This window comes from Muscardinus avellanarius, assembly GCF_963383645.1.
Source record: "Muscardinus avellanarius genome assembly, chromosome: 11".
Taxonomy (NCBI): Eukaryota; Metazoa; Chordata; class Mammalia; order Rodentia; family Gliridae; genus Muscardinus; species Muscardinus avellanarius.
Genome location: NC_137797.1, coordinates 86,495,282 through 86,511,481, shown reverse-complemented (window position 1 = coordinate 86,511,481; position 16,200 = coordinate 86,495,282). Strand labels below are relative to the sequence as shown.

At 42.3% G+C, this 16,200-nt stretch overlaps 1 protein-coding gene across 3 annotated transcripts in view; it reads right to left on the bottom strand.

The window, feature by feature from the left end:
- The window catches only part of DENND5B (DENN domain containing 5B), a gene marked incomplete at both ends in the record, with an annotated part of 170,963 nt that overhangs the window by 6,675 nt on the left and 148,088 nt on the right, over positions 1 to 16,200 (bottom strand). For all 3 annotated transcript variants that reach the window (XM_080706507.1, XM_080706508.1, XM_080706509.1), the window contains 6 exons: positions 2,800 to 2,926; positions 3,137 to 3,219; positions 5,068 to 5,255; positions 6,214 to 6,332; positions 10,864 to 11,009; positions 15,245 to 15,366. In XM_080706507.1, coding sequence (XP_080562633.1) covers positions 2,800 to 2,926; positions 3,137 to 3,219; positions 5,068 to 5,255; positions 6,214 to 6,332; positions 10,864 to 11,009; positions 15,245 to 15,366 — 785 coding nt within the window. The remainder of the gene's footprint in view (positions 1 to 2,799; positions 2,927 to 3,136; positions 3,220 to 5,067; positions 5,256 to 6,213; positions 6,333 to 10,863; positions 11,010 to 15,244; positions 15,367 to 16,200) is intronic.

Genomic DNA, 16,200 nt, shown 5'->3' with positions numbered 1-16,200 from the left:
TTTACATTTTTCTATTTGGAAACAGGGTATCCTCAGCCAGTGCATGTGCCTGGCTTCGAACCTGCACGATCCTCCTGTCTCTGCCTCCCAAGCGCGGGGATTACAAGCGTGAGCCACCACGCCCGGCCCTATTTTTTATTTTGAAACAGGGTTTCAAGTTTTGGAGGGCCTCATTAAGTAGCTGAGGCTAGTTGGGAACCTGTGATCTTCCTGTCTCAGTTTGTACTACCACGCATGGCTAAGTCCTTTTATTTTATTTTTTATTTATTTTTATTTTTTTGGTGGTACTGGGGTTCCTGGAAGCCCTTCTACCTCTGGGCTACACTCCTAGACCTACTTTTTAAAAAAAATATATTTTTATTTGGAAACAGGGTCTCTTAAGCCAGCGTGGCTGGCTTCGAACCTGAGTGATCCTCCTGTCTCCACCTCCCAAGCGCGGGGCTTACAAGAGTGCGCCACCATGCCCGGCTCTTATTTTATTTTTAAATTTTTCCTTTGCAGTACTAGAAATTGAACCCAGGGGCATTCTACCTTTGAGCTATACCCCCAGTCCTATTTTTATTCTTTTCTTTCTTTTTTTTTTTTTTTTTTGCGGTACTGGGGATGGAACCCAGGAACATTCTTACCTCTGAGCTATACCCCAACCCTGTTTTGTGTTTTTTTTTTTTTTGGGTGGTACTGGGGTTCCTGGTAGCCCTTCTACCTCCGGGCTACACTCCCAGACCTATTTTTACATTTTCATTTTGGAAACAGGGTCTCCTATGCCAGCACACGCGGCTGGCTTCGAACCTACACGATCCTCCTGTCTCTGCCTCCCAAGCGCGGGGATTACAGGCATGCGCCACCACGCCCGGCTGTTTTGTGTTTTTTTTTATTCTTTATTTTGAAACAAGGTCTCACCGAGTTGTCAACAGCCTCACTAAGTAACTAAGGCTGTCTTCGAACTGCAATCCTCCTGTCTCAGCCTCCCAAATGTTGGGATTACAAGTGTGCACAACCACGTCCAGCCTTTATTCTTTAGTTTGAAACAGGGTCTCAATATGTTGTGGAAGGCCTCACTAAGGAGCTGAAGGTGGCTGTGAACCTGGGATCCTCCTGTCTGAGCCTCCCAAATGCTGGGATTACAAGTGTGCGCCACCACATCCAGCTGAGAAGGCCTTTAAAAAAATATAAATTAAAACCAGGTATATGGTACATGCTTGTAATTCTGGTACTTAGCAGGCTGAGACAGGAGGATAGCAGGTTCAAAGCTAGTCTTAGTAATTTAGTGAGGCTCTCAGCAACTATTGAGAGTCTATTTACAAATAGATAAAATTGGGCTGGGAGTATAGCTTGGAGGTAGAATGCCCCTAGGTTCAATCTGCAGTACCAAAAATAAAACAAAACAAAAACAAATTAGGCTGGATGTTGTGGCACAGGTTTGTAATCCCAGTACTTGGGAGGCTGAGACAGGAGGATCCAGCTTGGGGGTGAGCCTCAGCAACTTAATGAGGCCCTCTGCTACTTAGTGAGATCTTGTTTCAAACTAAAATAAAATAGGACTATAGGTTTAGCTCAGAGATAGAATGCTCCTAGGTTCCATCCCCAGTACCATAAAAACAATAAAAAAATTAAAAAAATTAGCTGGGTGTGGTGATACATGTCTGTAATCCCAGCTACTGGAGAGGCTGACAAGTTAAGGCCAGTCTGGGCAATTTACTGGGACCTAAATCTCAAAATACAAAAAACAGCCAACACAGTGATGCATACTTGTAATCCAAGTACTCGGGATGCCTTGTAGGTTCAAGGCCAGCCTCAGCAACTTAGACTCTCAGCAACCTACTGAGACCCTGTTTCAAAACAAAAAAATAAAACCAGGCGTGGTAAAGCATGCTTGTAATCCCAGCATTAGGGAGGTGGTTCGCGGACAGCCTCAGCTACTTATTGAGGCACTTTGCAACTCAGACTCAGTGAGACCCTGTTTCAAAATAAAGAATAAAAAATAGGGCTGGGTGTGTAGCTTGGAAGTAGAATGCCCCTGGGTTCCATTCTCAGTACTGTAAAAAACAAAACAAAACAAAACAAAACAAAGAAAACAAAAAATGCCTTGTGGGGGGACAGCTCAGAGGTAGACTGGCTCAGAGTTTAACCCCAAGTACCAAAACAAACAAAACCAAACAAACAACCCCCCCCCCCCAAAAGCTTCAAATTGGTGTCCAGGCATGGTGGCGCAGGCTTGTAATCCCAGTATTTGGAAGCCTGAGACTGGAGGTCGTCTGTAACTCAGTAAGACCCTGTTTCAAAATAAAGAATAAAATATAGTTTGGAGGTAGAATGCCCCAGGGTTTGATCCCGGTACCAAGAAAAAAAAACCAAACCACCACCACCATAACAAAAAAATCCAAATTGGTGATCGTCTTCCAATACATATGATATCAATTTAAGTATTTGTTAAGGTTTATTTTTTGGTATGCCCCCAGCCCAAATTTTATTTCTTTACTTGGAAACAGGGCCTCAATAGGTTTCTGAAAGCCTGGCTATGTTGCCGGAGCTGGCTTCGAACCTGTGATCCCCCTGTCTTTGCTGAGGTTTTGTGTATTGTTTGCTCCTCCCTCCCCACCAGAGTAATTTTTCAACTACAGAGATTTCCATCCTGGGGAGCAGTGTTGGGAATATTGTACTCCTTATAAATATTTGATGAATGAATGAAAAACAAAGAGAACATATTCCTTTATCACTAGCCTTTATTCAAATCCCTGGGGTCCTGAATTTCCTAGAAAATATTTCCATATTATAACAAAATACATATGCTTAATTTACCTACGAAGTCCCAGATGAAGACATTCTTGTGAAATATGCGGGAGGATTTGAACCCATGGTGGAAAACTTGTTCAAGTGCTGCAACCAGGCCACTTTCTCCACACAGCAAAACGGTGAGGCTTCCTCTCTGTGAAACAGAACACAGCTCCAGAGGAAAACTGCTGCCTTCTGTGCTCGGGAAGAACACTAGACAAGTGCGGAGGGGAGCTGCAGGAAGCAAGCTTCTGTACGGCTAGAAAGCTCGTAAGTGAGCATCAAGGCTGTTCATACTGTCTTAGTGACACATATAAAAGCAGCTTTGAACCCCCACTGAATGAAGTTTTACAGCCCAATATACCTCTTTTTCAGGTTTGTGAAAATGTTTCACGATATTATTCACAGCTTCTCCGATTCCTTCTTGGATCTGTCCAGCATTGAGTTCTGTAAAATAATGGAGATCAGCTGCATTTTCATAAGAGAGAAATAAGCCAAAGTCTATGGGACATCAGCTGTGTCTATCTTCACAGCAAACAGGTCTCCAGAACAAGGCTGGCTTGCCAGGGGCTCTCTGAAGCCTGCTTTGGGAAAGTCTGGCCAAGCGGGAAGCATCTTGGCAAAGTGGAAAAGAGCCTAAGACATCAATGCCTACTTCAAATCCCAGACTGACTGCCTGCGACATAGCCTGGGCCAACTGTCTAACTTTCTTTGACATTACATTTTCGTAATATTTTTAAGTCAGGTGTGATGGCACACACTTGTAATCCTATTACTTGGGAGGCTGAGACTGGAGGATTATAGGTTCAAAAACAGCCTCAGCAACTTGTGAGGTTCTCAACAACCTCGTGAGACTCTATTTCCAAAAGAGAAATAAAATCAGTCTAGGAGTATAGCTCAGGAGTAGAATGCCTCCGGGTTCAATTCCCAGTACCACAAAACAAAACAAAAACTTTATGTGTGTGTGTGTGTGTGTGTGTGTGTGTGTGTGTGTGTGTGTTACTAGAGATTAAATCCAGGGGCTTTCTACCTCTGAGCTGTACCCCCAGCACTTACTTACTTATTTACCTTACTAAGTAGCTGAGGCTGTTCACAAACCTGTAATCCTCCTGTCTGAGCCTCCTAAGTACTGGGATTACAAACATGCACCACCATGACCAGCTATTTTATTTTTTATTTTGAAACAGGATCTCATTAAGTTGCAAAGGGTCTCACCAAGTTACTGAGGCTTTCTTTGAACATGTAATTCTTCTGTCTCAGCTTCTCAAGTACCGGAATTATAAGCCTGTACCACCATACCTGGCTGAGACTACATTTCCTTTCCTCTCCTCTCCTGGCTCAGTGGCCTCTTAAAAATAGTCACATCTCATGAAACTGGACTAATGAGAAGTTGCAATAATTTGGGTGGAAGGAAGGAAGCTGAGCATGGTGGCTCACACTTGTAATCCCAGTACTTGGGAGGCTGAGGTAGGAGGATCTGGGTTTGTGGCCAGCCTCAGCTACTTAGTGAGGTCCTCCTGTCTCAGGCTCCTGAATGCTGAGATTACATGTGTGTGTGTGTGCCAACAACACTTGTAATCCCAACGCCTGGCTTATTTTTCACTTTTACTTATTTTTGCTGTACTAGGGATTAAACCCAGAGGCATTCTACCTCCGAGCTTCACTCTCAGCCTTATTTTATTATTTATTTATTTATTTATTACTTTTTTTTGGGCAGTACTGAAGGTGGAACCCAGGGGCTTTCTACCTCTGGGCTATACTCCTAGACCTATTTTCTATTTTATTTGGAAACAGGGTCTCATTAAATTGCCGAGAGCCTCACTAAGTAGCTGAGGCTGGCTTCGAACCTGTGCGATCCTCCTGTCTCAGCCTCCTCAACGCTGGGATTACAAGCGTGCGCCACCACACCCAGCTTTATTATTTATTTTGAAACAGGGTTTTACTAAGTTGTGGAGAGCCTCACTAAGTAGCTGAGGCTTGTTGTGAACCCTCGATCCTCCTGTCTCAGCTTCCCAAGTACTGGGATTCCAAGTGTGTGTGCCACCACACCCGGCTACATTTTAATTTAAATAAATAAATAAAAACAAATAAATAAATTTTTTGGTGCTGGGAGTCGGACCTAGAGTTTTGTCTACTCCTACCCCTAGCTCTCCTTCCCCCTTTTAAAGTCTTCTCCCAAATTACATTTTTCTCAACTTTATTCTTTTTTAATCTCCTCACCACCTTGTTTTGTGAAATGGACACAGGAAGCCTGTAACATTTAAGGCACAATGGGAAATTAAATCAGCTACTCACTGGCAGTCTTTCCTGTTAGCGAGGTGATGCTCAGCCTCCTGGCGGCGGTGGGCGACTTCTGTTGAGGTGGAGTCCGGCACTGCTTTCCTAGGTCTTCATCTGATGCTGACGCCATTAATTCTCCAATAAGAATTCTTTCCAAGCTCCCATCATCAACACCTTTCCCTAGCCACCGCCCACACGGGAATCTGACAGGATAGAAAACAATTTCTGGATATTAAATTTTTTTAAATCAGTTTTTAGTTAGAAGTTTAAAAATGGCACATGGATGAAGCCAATGCCTCTGAGGTAGGCTGTGGATAGAACTCAGTCGTAGAGCACTTTGCTATCACATACAGTCTCTGAGGTCAATCCCCAGCAGCGCAAAAGAAAGAGAAAATAATGCCTGTGGGTTAATTATGAAAATTTTCAAAAATTTAGAAAAGTAGCTGGCCAGGTATGGTGGTATATGATTGTAATTTCAGTACTTGTGAGGATGAGACAGAAGGGTTCATGGCCAGCTTCAGCTACTTAGTGAGACTCTGTTTCAAAATAAAGAATAAAATCAGGCTGGGATGTAGCTCAGAGGTAATACACTCCTGGGTTCAATCCTCAGTGCCCAAACAAACAAACAAACAAACAAACAAAAAAGTAGAGAACATTATGTTAGACAGCAATAGTTATCACACACATCATTTTGTCATGTGCTTAATTTTCTTTGTTGCTGAATTATTTTAAAGTAAATAATGATATCAGGACATTCCATTCCTATAAACTATTTATTTATTATTATTATTTTTGTGTGTGATACTGGAGATTGAACCCAGGGGCATTCTACCTACGAGCTACACCTCCAGCCATATTTTATTTTTACTTTGAAACAGGGTCTCATTAGGTAAATGAGAGTCTCACTAGTTGCTGAGGCTGGCCTCGAACATGTGATCTTCCCGTCTCAGCAACCAAAGTACTGGAATTACAGGAGTGTACCACTTTAGTATGAATCTTCAAAATATAAAGACAGTCTCCTACATAGCACCCCCAAATTAAAATAATTTCTTAGCTGGGTGTGGTGGTGCACACTTGTAATCCCTGGTACTGCACACACACAATAAAAGGAGAGGAGTCTCAAAAAAAAAGAATTCTGAGACCCAAAAGTCATTTACTTACCGGTATGTATGTCCTGTGATCTCATTTCTGACCATGACACAATCCACTAGCCACTTGGCCAATAGTCCTGAGTTATCATGACCGATCTGAACAGTGGTGAGCTTCCCCAAGTTCTGGCACTGTAGAGAGAACCGTGGGTTATTCAGGATCTGATCCCATCCCATTTCTTCTCAGATTGAGTAGTTACACTTTGTAATAATAGCAGCGTAATAATACACTTTGTAATAATAGCAGAGACCTACCCTGTATGATGTGTTAGGCTAGAGACACACATCCACAAGAGACGTATCATCCACATACACTAGAGACACACATCCACAAGTATTTTTGCTGCTAGGCAGCGCTTGTATAGGGAGATAAAAGATGCACGGACATGGATCACCAAATGAGATGGACCGTATGGGTTCTAGATGAGAAGTGTTAACAGTTCTGGAAGAACTCTTGAGAAGGGATAGCTACTTCTATTTCTGGAACCCAGAAACTTCCCTGAGACACTGATTTATGTCTTAAAGGACAAGAATTTCAAGAAGTGAGAAAAGGGTGCTATTTAACCTGACTTACAGAGAGCTCAGCAGAGCAATTGTGGGTTAAAAAAATCATCAACCTCGACATATTTTTTTTTCCTTTTTTTGGTACTAGGGATTGAACTCTGGGGTATTCTATCCTTGAGTTACACCCCAGCCCTTTTTATTTTTTATTTTGAAACAGTGAGCTTTCTGAGGCTGGCCTAGAATCTGCAATCCTTCTGACTCAGCCTGCCAAGTACTAGGATTAAGCCATGTGCCACCATGCCTTGCTTATTTTTCTATTTTTTTAATAAGAAACTGAGGATGCAGCTCAGTGGTAACATGCTTGCCCAGCATGTGTGAGGCCCTGGGTATGATCCCCAAAACTGCAAAACAAAACAAAACTAAAAACCTAAAGCAGAACTGGCCTCAAACCTGATCAACTAGAATCCTTTGAAACTAGCCAGATGCAGTGGCACATGCCCTGAAATCCCAGTATTTGTGAGGTGGAGACAGGAGGACCATAGGTTCAAGGCCAGACTCAGAAACTTAGCAAAACTCTCAGCAATTTAGCAAGACCTTGTTTCAAAATAAATAAAAAAGTACTGGGAGTGTAGCTCAGAGATAGAATGCCCCTGGGTTCAATCAAAGAAAGAAAAGAAAGAAAGAAAGAAAGAAAGAAAGAAAGAAAGAAAGAAAGAAAGAGAAACTATTTGCAAATAAGGCATATAGTAATCCTCCCTTACCTTCACGGCATACATTCTAAAACCCAGGGGAGGGGTCTCAAACTGCCATAGTATCAAACCTTATTATAATATATACTATATTGCCGGGCGTGGTGGCGCACGCTTGTAATCCCCGCGCTTGGGAGGCGGAGACAGGAGGATCGCGCAGGTTCGAAGCCAGCCGTGCTGGCATAAGAGACCCTGTTTCAAAAATATAAAATAGGTCTGGGAGTGTAGCCCGGAGGAAGAGGGGCTTCCAGGAACCCCAGTACCACCAAAAAAAAATATATATATATATATATACTATATTTTTCCTATATGCTTTGCAACATTACCACATAGTACCCAAAGTTAATCTGTATTTCTATGTTTTATGTCCTAAACCTCCCTCTGTACTGTTAATCCTGTGCTTTGGAGACCACTGTTACATAAAATAAGGGTTACAGCAATGCAAGTAACTATAACACCTTAAAAGTTTATCTGAAGCTGAGTGTCATAACTCATACTTCTAATCCCAGTATTTGGGAGGCTGAGACAAGAGGATAGCAGGTTTACAGCCAGCCTCAGCAACTTACTGAGAGCCTCTGCAACTTAGTGAGACCCTGTTTCAAAATAAAGAATAAAAAATAGTGCTAGGAGTGTAGCTCAGAGGTAGAATGCCTCTGGGTTTAATCCCCAGCACTGCAAAAGAACAAAATAAAACAAAAAACAAAACCACCCAAAAAAACAGTTGATCTGATAGTCTAGATGCCCACTAAAAGACTAATGTGTGGGTAGCATATGCAGCATGGATACACTAGACAATATAATGATTCACGTCTTAAGCAGGACAGCACAAAATTTCACCATTCTACTTAGAATGGTGTGTATGTATGTGTGTGTATGTATGTATGTATGTATAATAATAAGAAAGAAAAAAAAGCTGGGCGTGGTGGCGCACGCTTGTAATCCCTGCACTTAGGAGGCTGAGATAGAAGGATCACACAGGTTCGAAGCCAGCCTCAACTACTTAGTGAGGCTCTCAGCAACTTAGTGAGACCCTGTTTCCAAAAAAATAGAAAATAGGTCTGGGAGTGTAGCCCGGAGGTAGAAAGCCCCTGGGTTCCACCTCCAGTACTATCAATCAATCAATCAATCAATCAATAAATAAATAAATGAAAAGAAAAAGAAACTATTTGCAAATAAAAAGAGCCAGGTGTAGTGATACACACTTGTAATCCCAGTACTTGGGAGGCCGAGACAGGGAGATCACAGGTTTGAAGTCAGCCTCGACATGTTTTTATTTATTTAATTTGTGGTACTAGGGACTGAATCCAGGGGCATTCTATCTTCGAGCTACACTCCCAGCTCTATTTTTTATTCTTTATTTTGAAACCAGGTCTCACTAAGTTACTAGTGATGAACCTGAGATTCCTGTCTCAGTCTCCTAAATACAGGAATTACAAGCATGAGGCACTATACCTGGCTCTATTTTAAATTTTATTTTAAATTATTTATTTTTGTGGTACTGGGGATTGAACCCAGAGGCATTTCACCTCTGAGCTAAACCCCCAGCTCAATTTTACTTCTTCTTCAGAAACAGGGTCTCACTAAGTTGCAGAAGGCCTTGCTAAGTTGTCGAGGTTGGCTTCGAACCTGTGATCCTCCTGTCTCAGCCTCCCAAGCATTGGGATTACAAGCTTGTACCACTACACCTGGCTCTTTTTATTTTATTTTTGTGGTGCTAATGATTAAACCCAGGAGGTATTCTTACCTCTGACCTACACTCTCACCCTATTTTATTTTTAATTTCTTCTTCTTCTCCTCCTTCTCCTTCTTCTTCTTATAGTAGTTGTTATTATTTGTGGTACTGGGGGTTGAACCCAGGAGCATGCTACCTCTGAGCCATACCCCCAGCCCTATTTTTTCTTCTTTATTTAGAAACAAGGTCTCATTAAGTTGTGGATGCTGGCTGTGAATCTGCAATCCTCCTGTCTCAGCTTCCCAAGTACTGAGATTACAAGGGTGTGCCACCACGCCTGGCTTATTTTTAATTTTGAAACAAGGCCTCACTATGTTGCTGAGGCTGGCCTTGAACTTTCAAACTTCCTGTCTCAGCCTCCTAAGTACTGGGAAAACAGGCATGTGCCAACATATCCACTCAGAGTTGTAATTATAAGAGTATCTGGCATCTTTTTTTCTTCTTTTTGTGGTACTGGGAGTAGAACCCAGGGGCTTTTCTACCTCCAGGCTATATTCCCAGACCTATTTTATACTTTATTTGGAAACAGGGTCTCACTAAGTTGCTGAGAGCCTCACTAAGTAGCTGAGGCTGGCTTCGAACCCGTGTGATACAAGCATGTGCCACCACTCCCGGCTAGCATCTGGCATCTTTATACCTCAATGAGAAGGAATCATAGTGACTCAGCTGAGAAAGGATGGCATATTGATTTATTCATGAAGTAGAGATAAAAAAAAGAGGGTTGATGTGTGAAAGAGAATTTGGAACCAGCAAGATAGCACTTATAATGTAGTTCATGTTCTAGATCTGGTAGGTAAAGAAAAGCCAAGGGCTTTAATAATTTATATATTGATGGCTATAAATCCGCTACATATGTAAGGCCAAACGAGCTCATGAAGGAGTGTAACAATTCTAAGTGGAAGCTGCTATTCCTAGGCGTCCACAGAACACGGGAGCAGGCTATTAAGCAAGCACTTCCCTCCTGAAATATGAGCAGGTATTTGTCTTCTTCCTGCATGCCAGAGTCATTCTAATTCACCAGATAAAACCAAAACCAACTCTAATGTGAAAAGGCATTTTTTATAAAGTTTCTGTACTAATGTCACTATGTGGTCCAAAAGCCATAGCATTGATGAGTCTTTCTGCCCAAGACGGTTAGGTTGGGGCAGAGGACCCTTCCGTGGGGAAAGCACTATTCCCATGTTCTCTGCTTGCCAGGTTCTGTGAGAATAGGTTCACAGAATAGGACCTTTAAAAGGCCATTTGCAAGAAGAAAAATAGAGCTTGACAATTAAAATAACAATGACTACAAAACAAATTAGTGGATAAATAGAGAATAACAAAACAGGAGGCTGGGCGTGGTGGCACACACTTGAAATCCCAACGCTTGGGAGGCTGAGACAGGAGGATCGCACAGGTTTGAAGCCAACCTCAGCTACTTAGTGAGGCTCTCAGCAACTCAGTGAGACCCTGTTTCCAAATAAATTATGAAAAATAGGGCTGAGGTGTAGCCCGGAGGAAGAAAGCCCTTAGACTGTACCCTGAGTACCACACACAAAAAAATAACAACAAAACAGGATCCATGCTCACAACATTCCTTCCCTTAATCTGATTCATGGACAAATGAAAAAGCAAAACTGGAACTGTTCTGTAGAGTTCAATATGGCACTTTCTCCTAGGAGGTATGAGTGGACTCTACCTCAAAAGTCATCTCGAGAAGGTTTTTGGGAATCTGCTTCACTCCGGTGTCTCCCAGCTCTCCTGACACACAGATCCAAGGGTTTGAGGTGATGATTGCGTTGCTCAGCTTCTTGATCGGGATGACCACTGACCTATATGGAATCACTGAGAGGAAGAGATGGAAATGAGTGAAAACCTGTGATGGGATTCTCCTTTTACACAGAAAATACATATGAAAGCGGATCATTTGGCTTTTATGATCTAGCCTTTAAGATGTACTTAGACAAAGAGATGACATTATAACCTCTTCCAGTCTAGAAAGATGAAGTTGAGGTTTTAACTATTAAGCCCCTAGACTTGGATGTGAGGGTGTCCAGCTGTGACACCTGTCACCCTACTGGTTGCCAGGACTGATTCGGCTGACCTAGCTGGCTAGGTCGGACACCCTTCTTCCCTCACTGATCCTCCCAAAGGTGCACACTTGGTGAAGACGACAACCATCCTGGTACAGGAGAGCTGTTTTTCAGTCAAGGCTGAGTAGCTGAGCTTCCCTCCAAATAAGCTCTCAAGTCCCTCTATGTTTGGTGGTGGTTTCTATGATATGAATATTACCATGTACAAATGACACATGTATCACCAGGGTGATACACACCATCATTACATTTATAAACAACCTCGACAGCTGGGTGTGGTGGTGTATGCTTATAATCCCAGGACTTGGGAGGCTAAGACAGGAGGATTCAAGGTTTGTAGCCAGCCTCAGTTATTTAATGAGGTAATCTGAAACTTAGTGAGACCCTATTTCAAAATAAAGAATAAAAAATAGGGCTGGGGTGTAGCTCGGAGGTAGAATGCCCCTGGGTTCAACGCCCAGTAACACACACACATACACACACACCCCCTCAAGCATGAGTAATGCCTGAGAATATGAACAATGTGCTATGCAGTATTTTCCTTGTTTAATGTATTTAAAATTAATTTTAGCCGGGCATGGTGGCGCACGCTTGTAATCCCAGCATTCGGGAGGCTGAGACCAGAGGATCTTGGTTCATAGACAGCCTCAGCTACTTAGTGAAGCCCTCTGCAACTCAGTGAGACCCGGTTTCAAAATAAAGAATAAAAAAAATAGGGCAGGGGGTGTGGCTTGGAGGTCGAATGACCCTGGGTTCCATTCCTAGACCCGCAAAAAAAAAAAAAAAAAAAAAAAAAATAATAATAATAATAATAATTTTGTAACAAAATTGAGTACAAGTAAACATGGTTATTGCTATGACTTCATATGAAAATAGGGGAAGAAGACTTCTTAATTAGTATCTCCTTGCTAATTTTCTTGGGGAATGTTTTAAAATACTTCAGAACCTTCTCCTCCCAGGTTTGCAGCACACCATGCAAAGCCAATAGTAAACAATAGTGTCTCCATCCTGGACACACCATAAATAACCCACAACTATCCATAAATTACAACTTGGAAAGCGATTAAAGCCACGCCCATGCAAGAGGAGCCCCAGGTCAGGATGTGGAAAAAGGCGAGTCCAGTCTTTTCCTACTGAAGGCTCTTCCACATGTCCACCACTAGATGTCACCTTCCTTTCACGGATCTTGGCTCAGGACATTCTGTCTCCCTTCTCTTTAACAACAAAACAAGTGAATGGCTCACAAACCCTTTTTTTTTTTGGTGGTACTAGGGATGGAACCCTTCTACCTCTAGGCTACACTCCCAGACCTATTTTATATTTTTTATTTGGAAGCAGGGTCTCAAGCCAGTGCGGCTGGCTTCGAACCTGTGCGATCTTCCCAAGCGTGGGGATTAAAAGCATGCCCCACCACGCCCAGCACAAACATATTTTTATCCATCATGTATACAGTATATAAAATATATATAATGCATAAACTATACATAATATAGAAAATATATACATATACATACATTTTTCTTTTTGGTACTGAGGAGTTAAACTCAGGAATGCTCTATTGAACTACAACCCCAGCCTCTTTTTTTTTAAAACTTTGTACAACAGGGTCTAAGTTGCTCAGGCTGGCCTTGAACTTGTGACCCTTGGGCATCAGCCTCTGGAGTCACTGGGATTACAGGAGTGCACCACCTTACCTGGTTGTGTATGTGTTAAACAAACACACATAAATTTATTTATTGTAAATTTTGTGGTTCTAGGGATTGAACCCAGAGGCATTCTGAGTTACATTCCCAGCCTTTTTAATTTTTTCCTTGAGACAAGGTCTTGCTAAGTGACCATACTGGCCTTGCACCTTTGATCCTCTTGTCTCGCCTGGCCAAGAACTGGGATTGCAGGTAAGTGCAACCACACCAAGCTATATATTTTAAATAGAGTAGAATCAAGTTTTTACATAAATGATATTCTTTATGTAGGTGAATAAGTTCTCTTTCTATCCTTTTATTTTTCCTGAAAGAAAGAAAAATGTCAGAGAAAAGGCCATACTTTCGTGGCTTAGTAATTATCAGAATGGTTTTTCAAACTGAAAGCAGAAGAGGTTACTCTAAGATTTTATTTTGGGTGCCAGAAGCATCTCTCGTTTCTCACACTGATAGGACTAGAAAAGCTGCAGAAAAGTCCTGCTTCGGGTCAGCAGTTTTCTTCTGTCAAGGGCTCACAGACGTACAACAGTGCTTTCACAATGCAAGTATAAAAAGAATATTATTATAGAAAGAAATCTGTAGATATAAGGAACACTTAAACTAATTTATTTTTGGTGGTGGTACTGGGGATTGAACCCATGGGCATTATACCTCTAGGCTACACCCCCAGCCCCTTTTCTTGTGGTACCGAGGATTGCACCCAGTTCTACTTCCGGCCGGCTACACCCCCAAGTCCTTCTTATTTTTGTTTTGAAACAGGGCTTCACTAGGTTGCTGATAGTCTTGCTAAGTTGCTGAGACTGGTCTTAACCTCCACTCCTCCTGCCTCAGTCTCCCAAATATTTGGATCACTGGCATGTGCCACCATGCCTGGCTGTCAGCCCTTTTTAAATTAATTACTAAGCCAGGCGTGGTGGTGCACACTTGTAATCCCAGCATTTAGAGGCTGAGACAGAAGGTTTGCAGACAGCCTCCGCTACTTAGTAAGGCCCTTTGCAATTCAGTAAGACCTTGTCTCTCGGAGGTATAATGCCCCTGGGTTAAAAAAAAAAAGGAAAGAGTACCTGGGTTCATAATTCTTACTTGGGAGGCTGAGACAATAGGATTGCAGGTTCAAAGACAACCTCAGTAACTCAGTGAGGCTGTCAGTAACTTAGCAAGACACTGTTTCCAAATAAAAAAAGAAAATAGGGCTGGAGATGTAGCTTGGAAGTAGAACACCCCTGGGTTCAATCACCAGCACCCCCTGTACTGCAAAAAAAAAAAAAAAAGAGGAAAAAAATTAAGTTAATTACTTAATTTTGTGGTACTAGAGGTTGAACCTAGAGTCATTCTACCACTAAGCTACATACCATTCCTTTTTATTTTTTACTTTGAAACAGTCTCACTAACTTGCCGAGGCTGGACTCAAATCCGTGGTCCTTCTGTCTCAAGTACATAATCTTTCCAAGTACTGAGAGTATATGGCTTATTTTAGATTCTTATACCTGCAGTAAACTAAAAGTAAACTAATAGTAGCTTGATAGTTACTACAGACTGGCCCTATTAATATCTATTCCTACTCCCTTTTTCTTGTCTCTCTCTTCCAGAGACTGAAAAGACAAAACCTTCATAATTGTGGTCAGTGAAATATTAGGGATGCTTACTGAAATTTGGGAGGTTATGGTGTTTTTTTTTTTGTGGTACTGGGGTTCCTGGAAACCTTTCTACCTCTGGGCTACACTCCCAGACCTATCTTATATTTTTTATTTGGAAACAGGGTCTCTTATGCCAGCATGGCTGTCTTCGAACCTGCGCGATCCTCATGTCTCCACCTCCCAAGCGCAGCCCGGCCTGGTTTTTTTTTTTTAAGCACAGATCCTGTACCCAAGTCAGAAATTAGCACACATGATGCCGCGCCTGGGACTGACATGTGAAGAGGAAAACAGAATTGGCTGAGGGAGATGCTGTGCTGGCGATGCAGTCTCAGTGAGGTCCTCGGCTAACAACCAGGTGAGTTCTGTGACAGCCCTGGATCATTCCTGGGATTGGCTGGCCCTGGCAGGAGGAGCTCATCTCAGGAAGGCTGTTTTCCTCAGCAAGACCTCCCACAAGCCGGCAAGCTCAGGGCTGTCTCCAGCAGCACTCCCAGCAGCTGGGGAGCATCCTTCATGTCGAAGTGGAGAGCTGAGGGTCCAACACAGTGTGCACCCTACTGTTTATGGTATATCTCATTTCTGAAGATATGAATACTTTTATTTCTTTAGTCACCAGAATCCTCACTGAACATTCAATTCTCCAGACTTACTGATGGTGGTAAACACACTCGTGAAGCAGAAGTAGTCCACAGCATTGAGGGAAAGAAGATGGTAAAGAAACTGCTCCCTTTCTTCTTCACAGCGTAGGAAAGCGTAGCGCTTATAGAGCTTCCTAAAGAGTAAGACATGCACAAAGAAACAGTGTATTTTTCTTGCTTTTTATCATATGTGATTTAAAATAAACATAGAGACTTCTACCACCAAAGGGAAGAAACTTTCATCTTGAAAGAATAGATAACTTAAAAAAAAATGGGCATGTAAACAAATTAACAAAACTTTATTTTTTGTGTGGTGCAGGGGATTGAACCCAGGGGTGTTCTCCTTCTAAGCTACATCCCAGCCCTATTTTCCTTTTTATTTGGAAACAGTGTCCTGCTAAGTTGCTGACAGCCTCACTGAGTTATTGAGGTTGGCTTTGAACCTGCAATCCTCTTGTCTCAGCTTCCCAACTAGGAACCCAGGTGCTCTTTACCACTGTGCATGGTCCATTCCTATCCCTTTTTATTTTTATTTTGAGACAGGGTCTAAGTTGTCCAGGCTTGCCTCAAACCTGGATTTTCTTGCCTTAGCTTCCCAAGTAGCAAACAAAATAGTTTTAACCTAAGTAGTAAGGGGGGAAAATTCCATGAATTAATTTTGCCTATTAAACTTATAAAGTCAGCTGTGGTAGAGCACACATGTAATCCTAGCTTCTTAGGAGGCTGAGGCAAGAGGACAGCAAGTTCCAGGGCAGTACGGGCAACTTATGAAACCCTGTCTCAGAATAAAAAAAGGGCTGAGGATGTAACTTAGGGTGTAGCTCAAAGTCCAGCATTCCTGTCCCACAAAACCAAACCAAACCAAATAAAGATTTAAAAGTGATCGCCGGGCGTGGTGGCGCACGCTTGTAATCCCTGCGCTTGGGAGGCTGAGACAGGAGGATCGCACGGGTTCGAAGCCAGCCTCA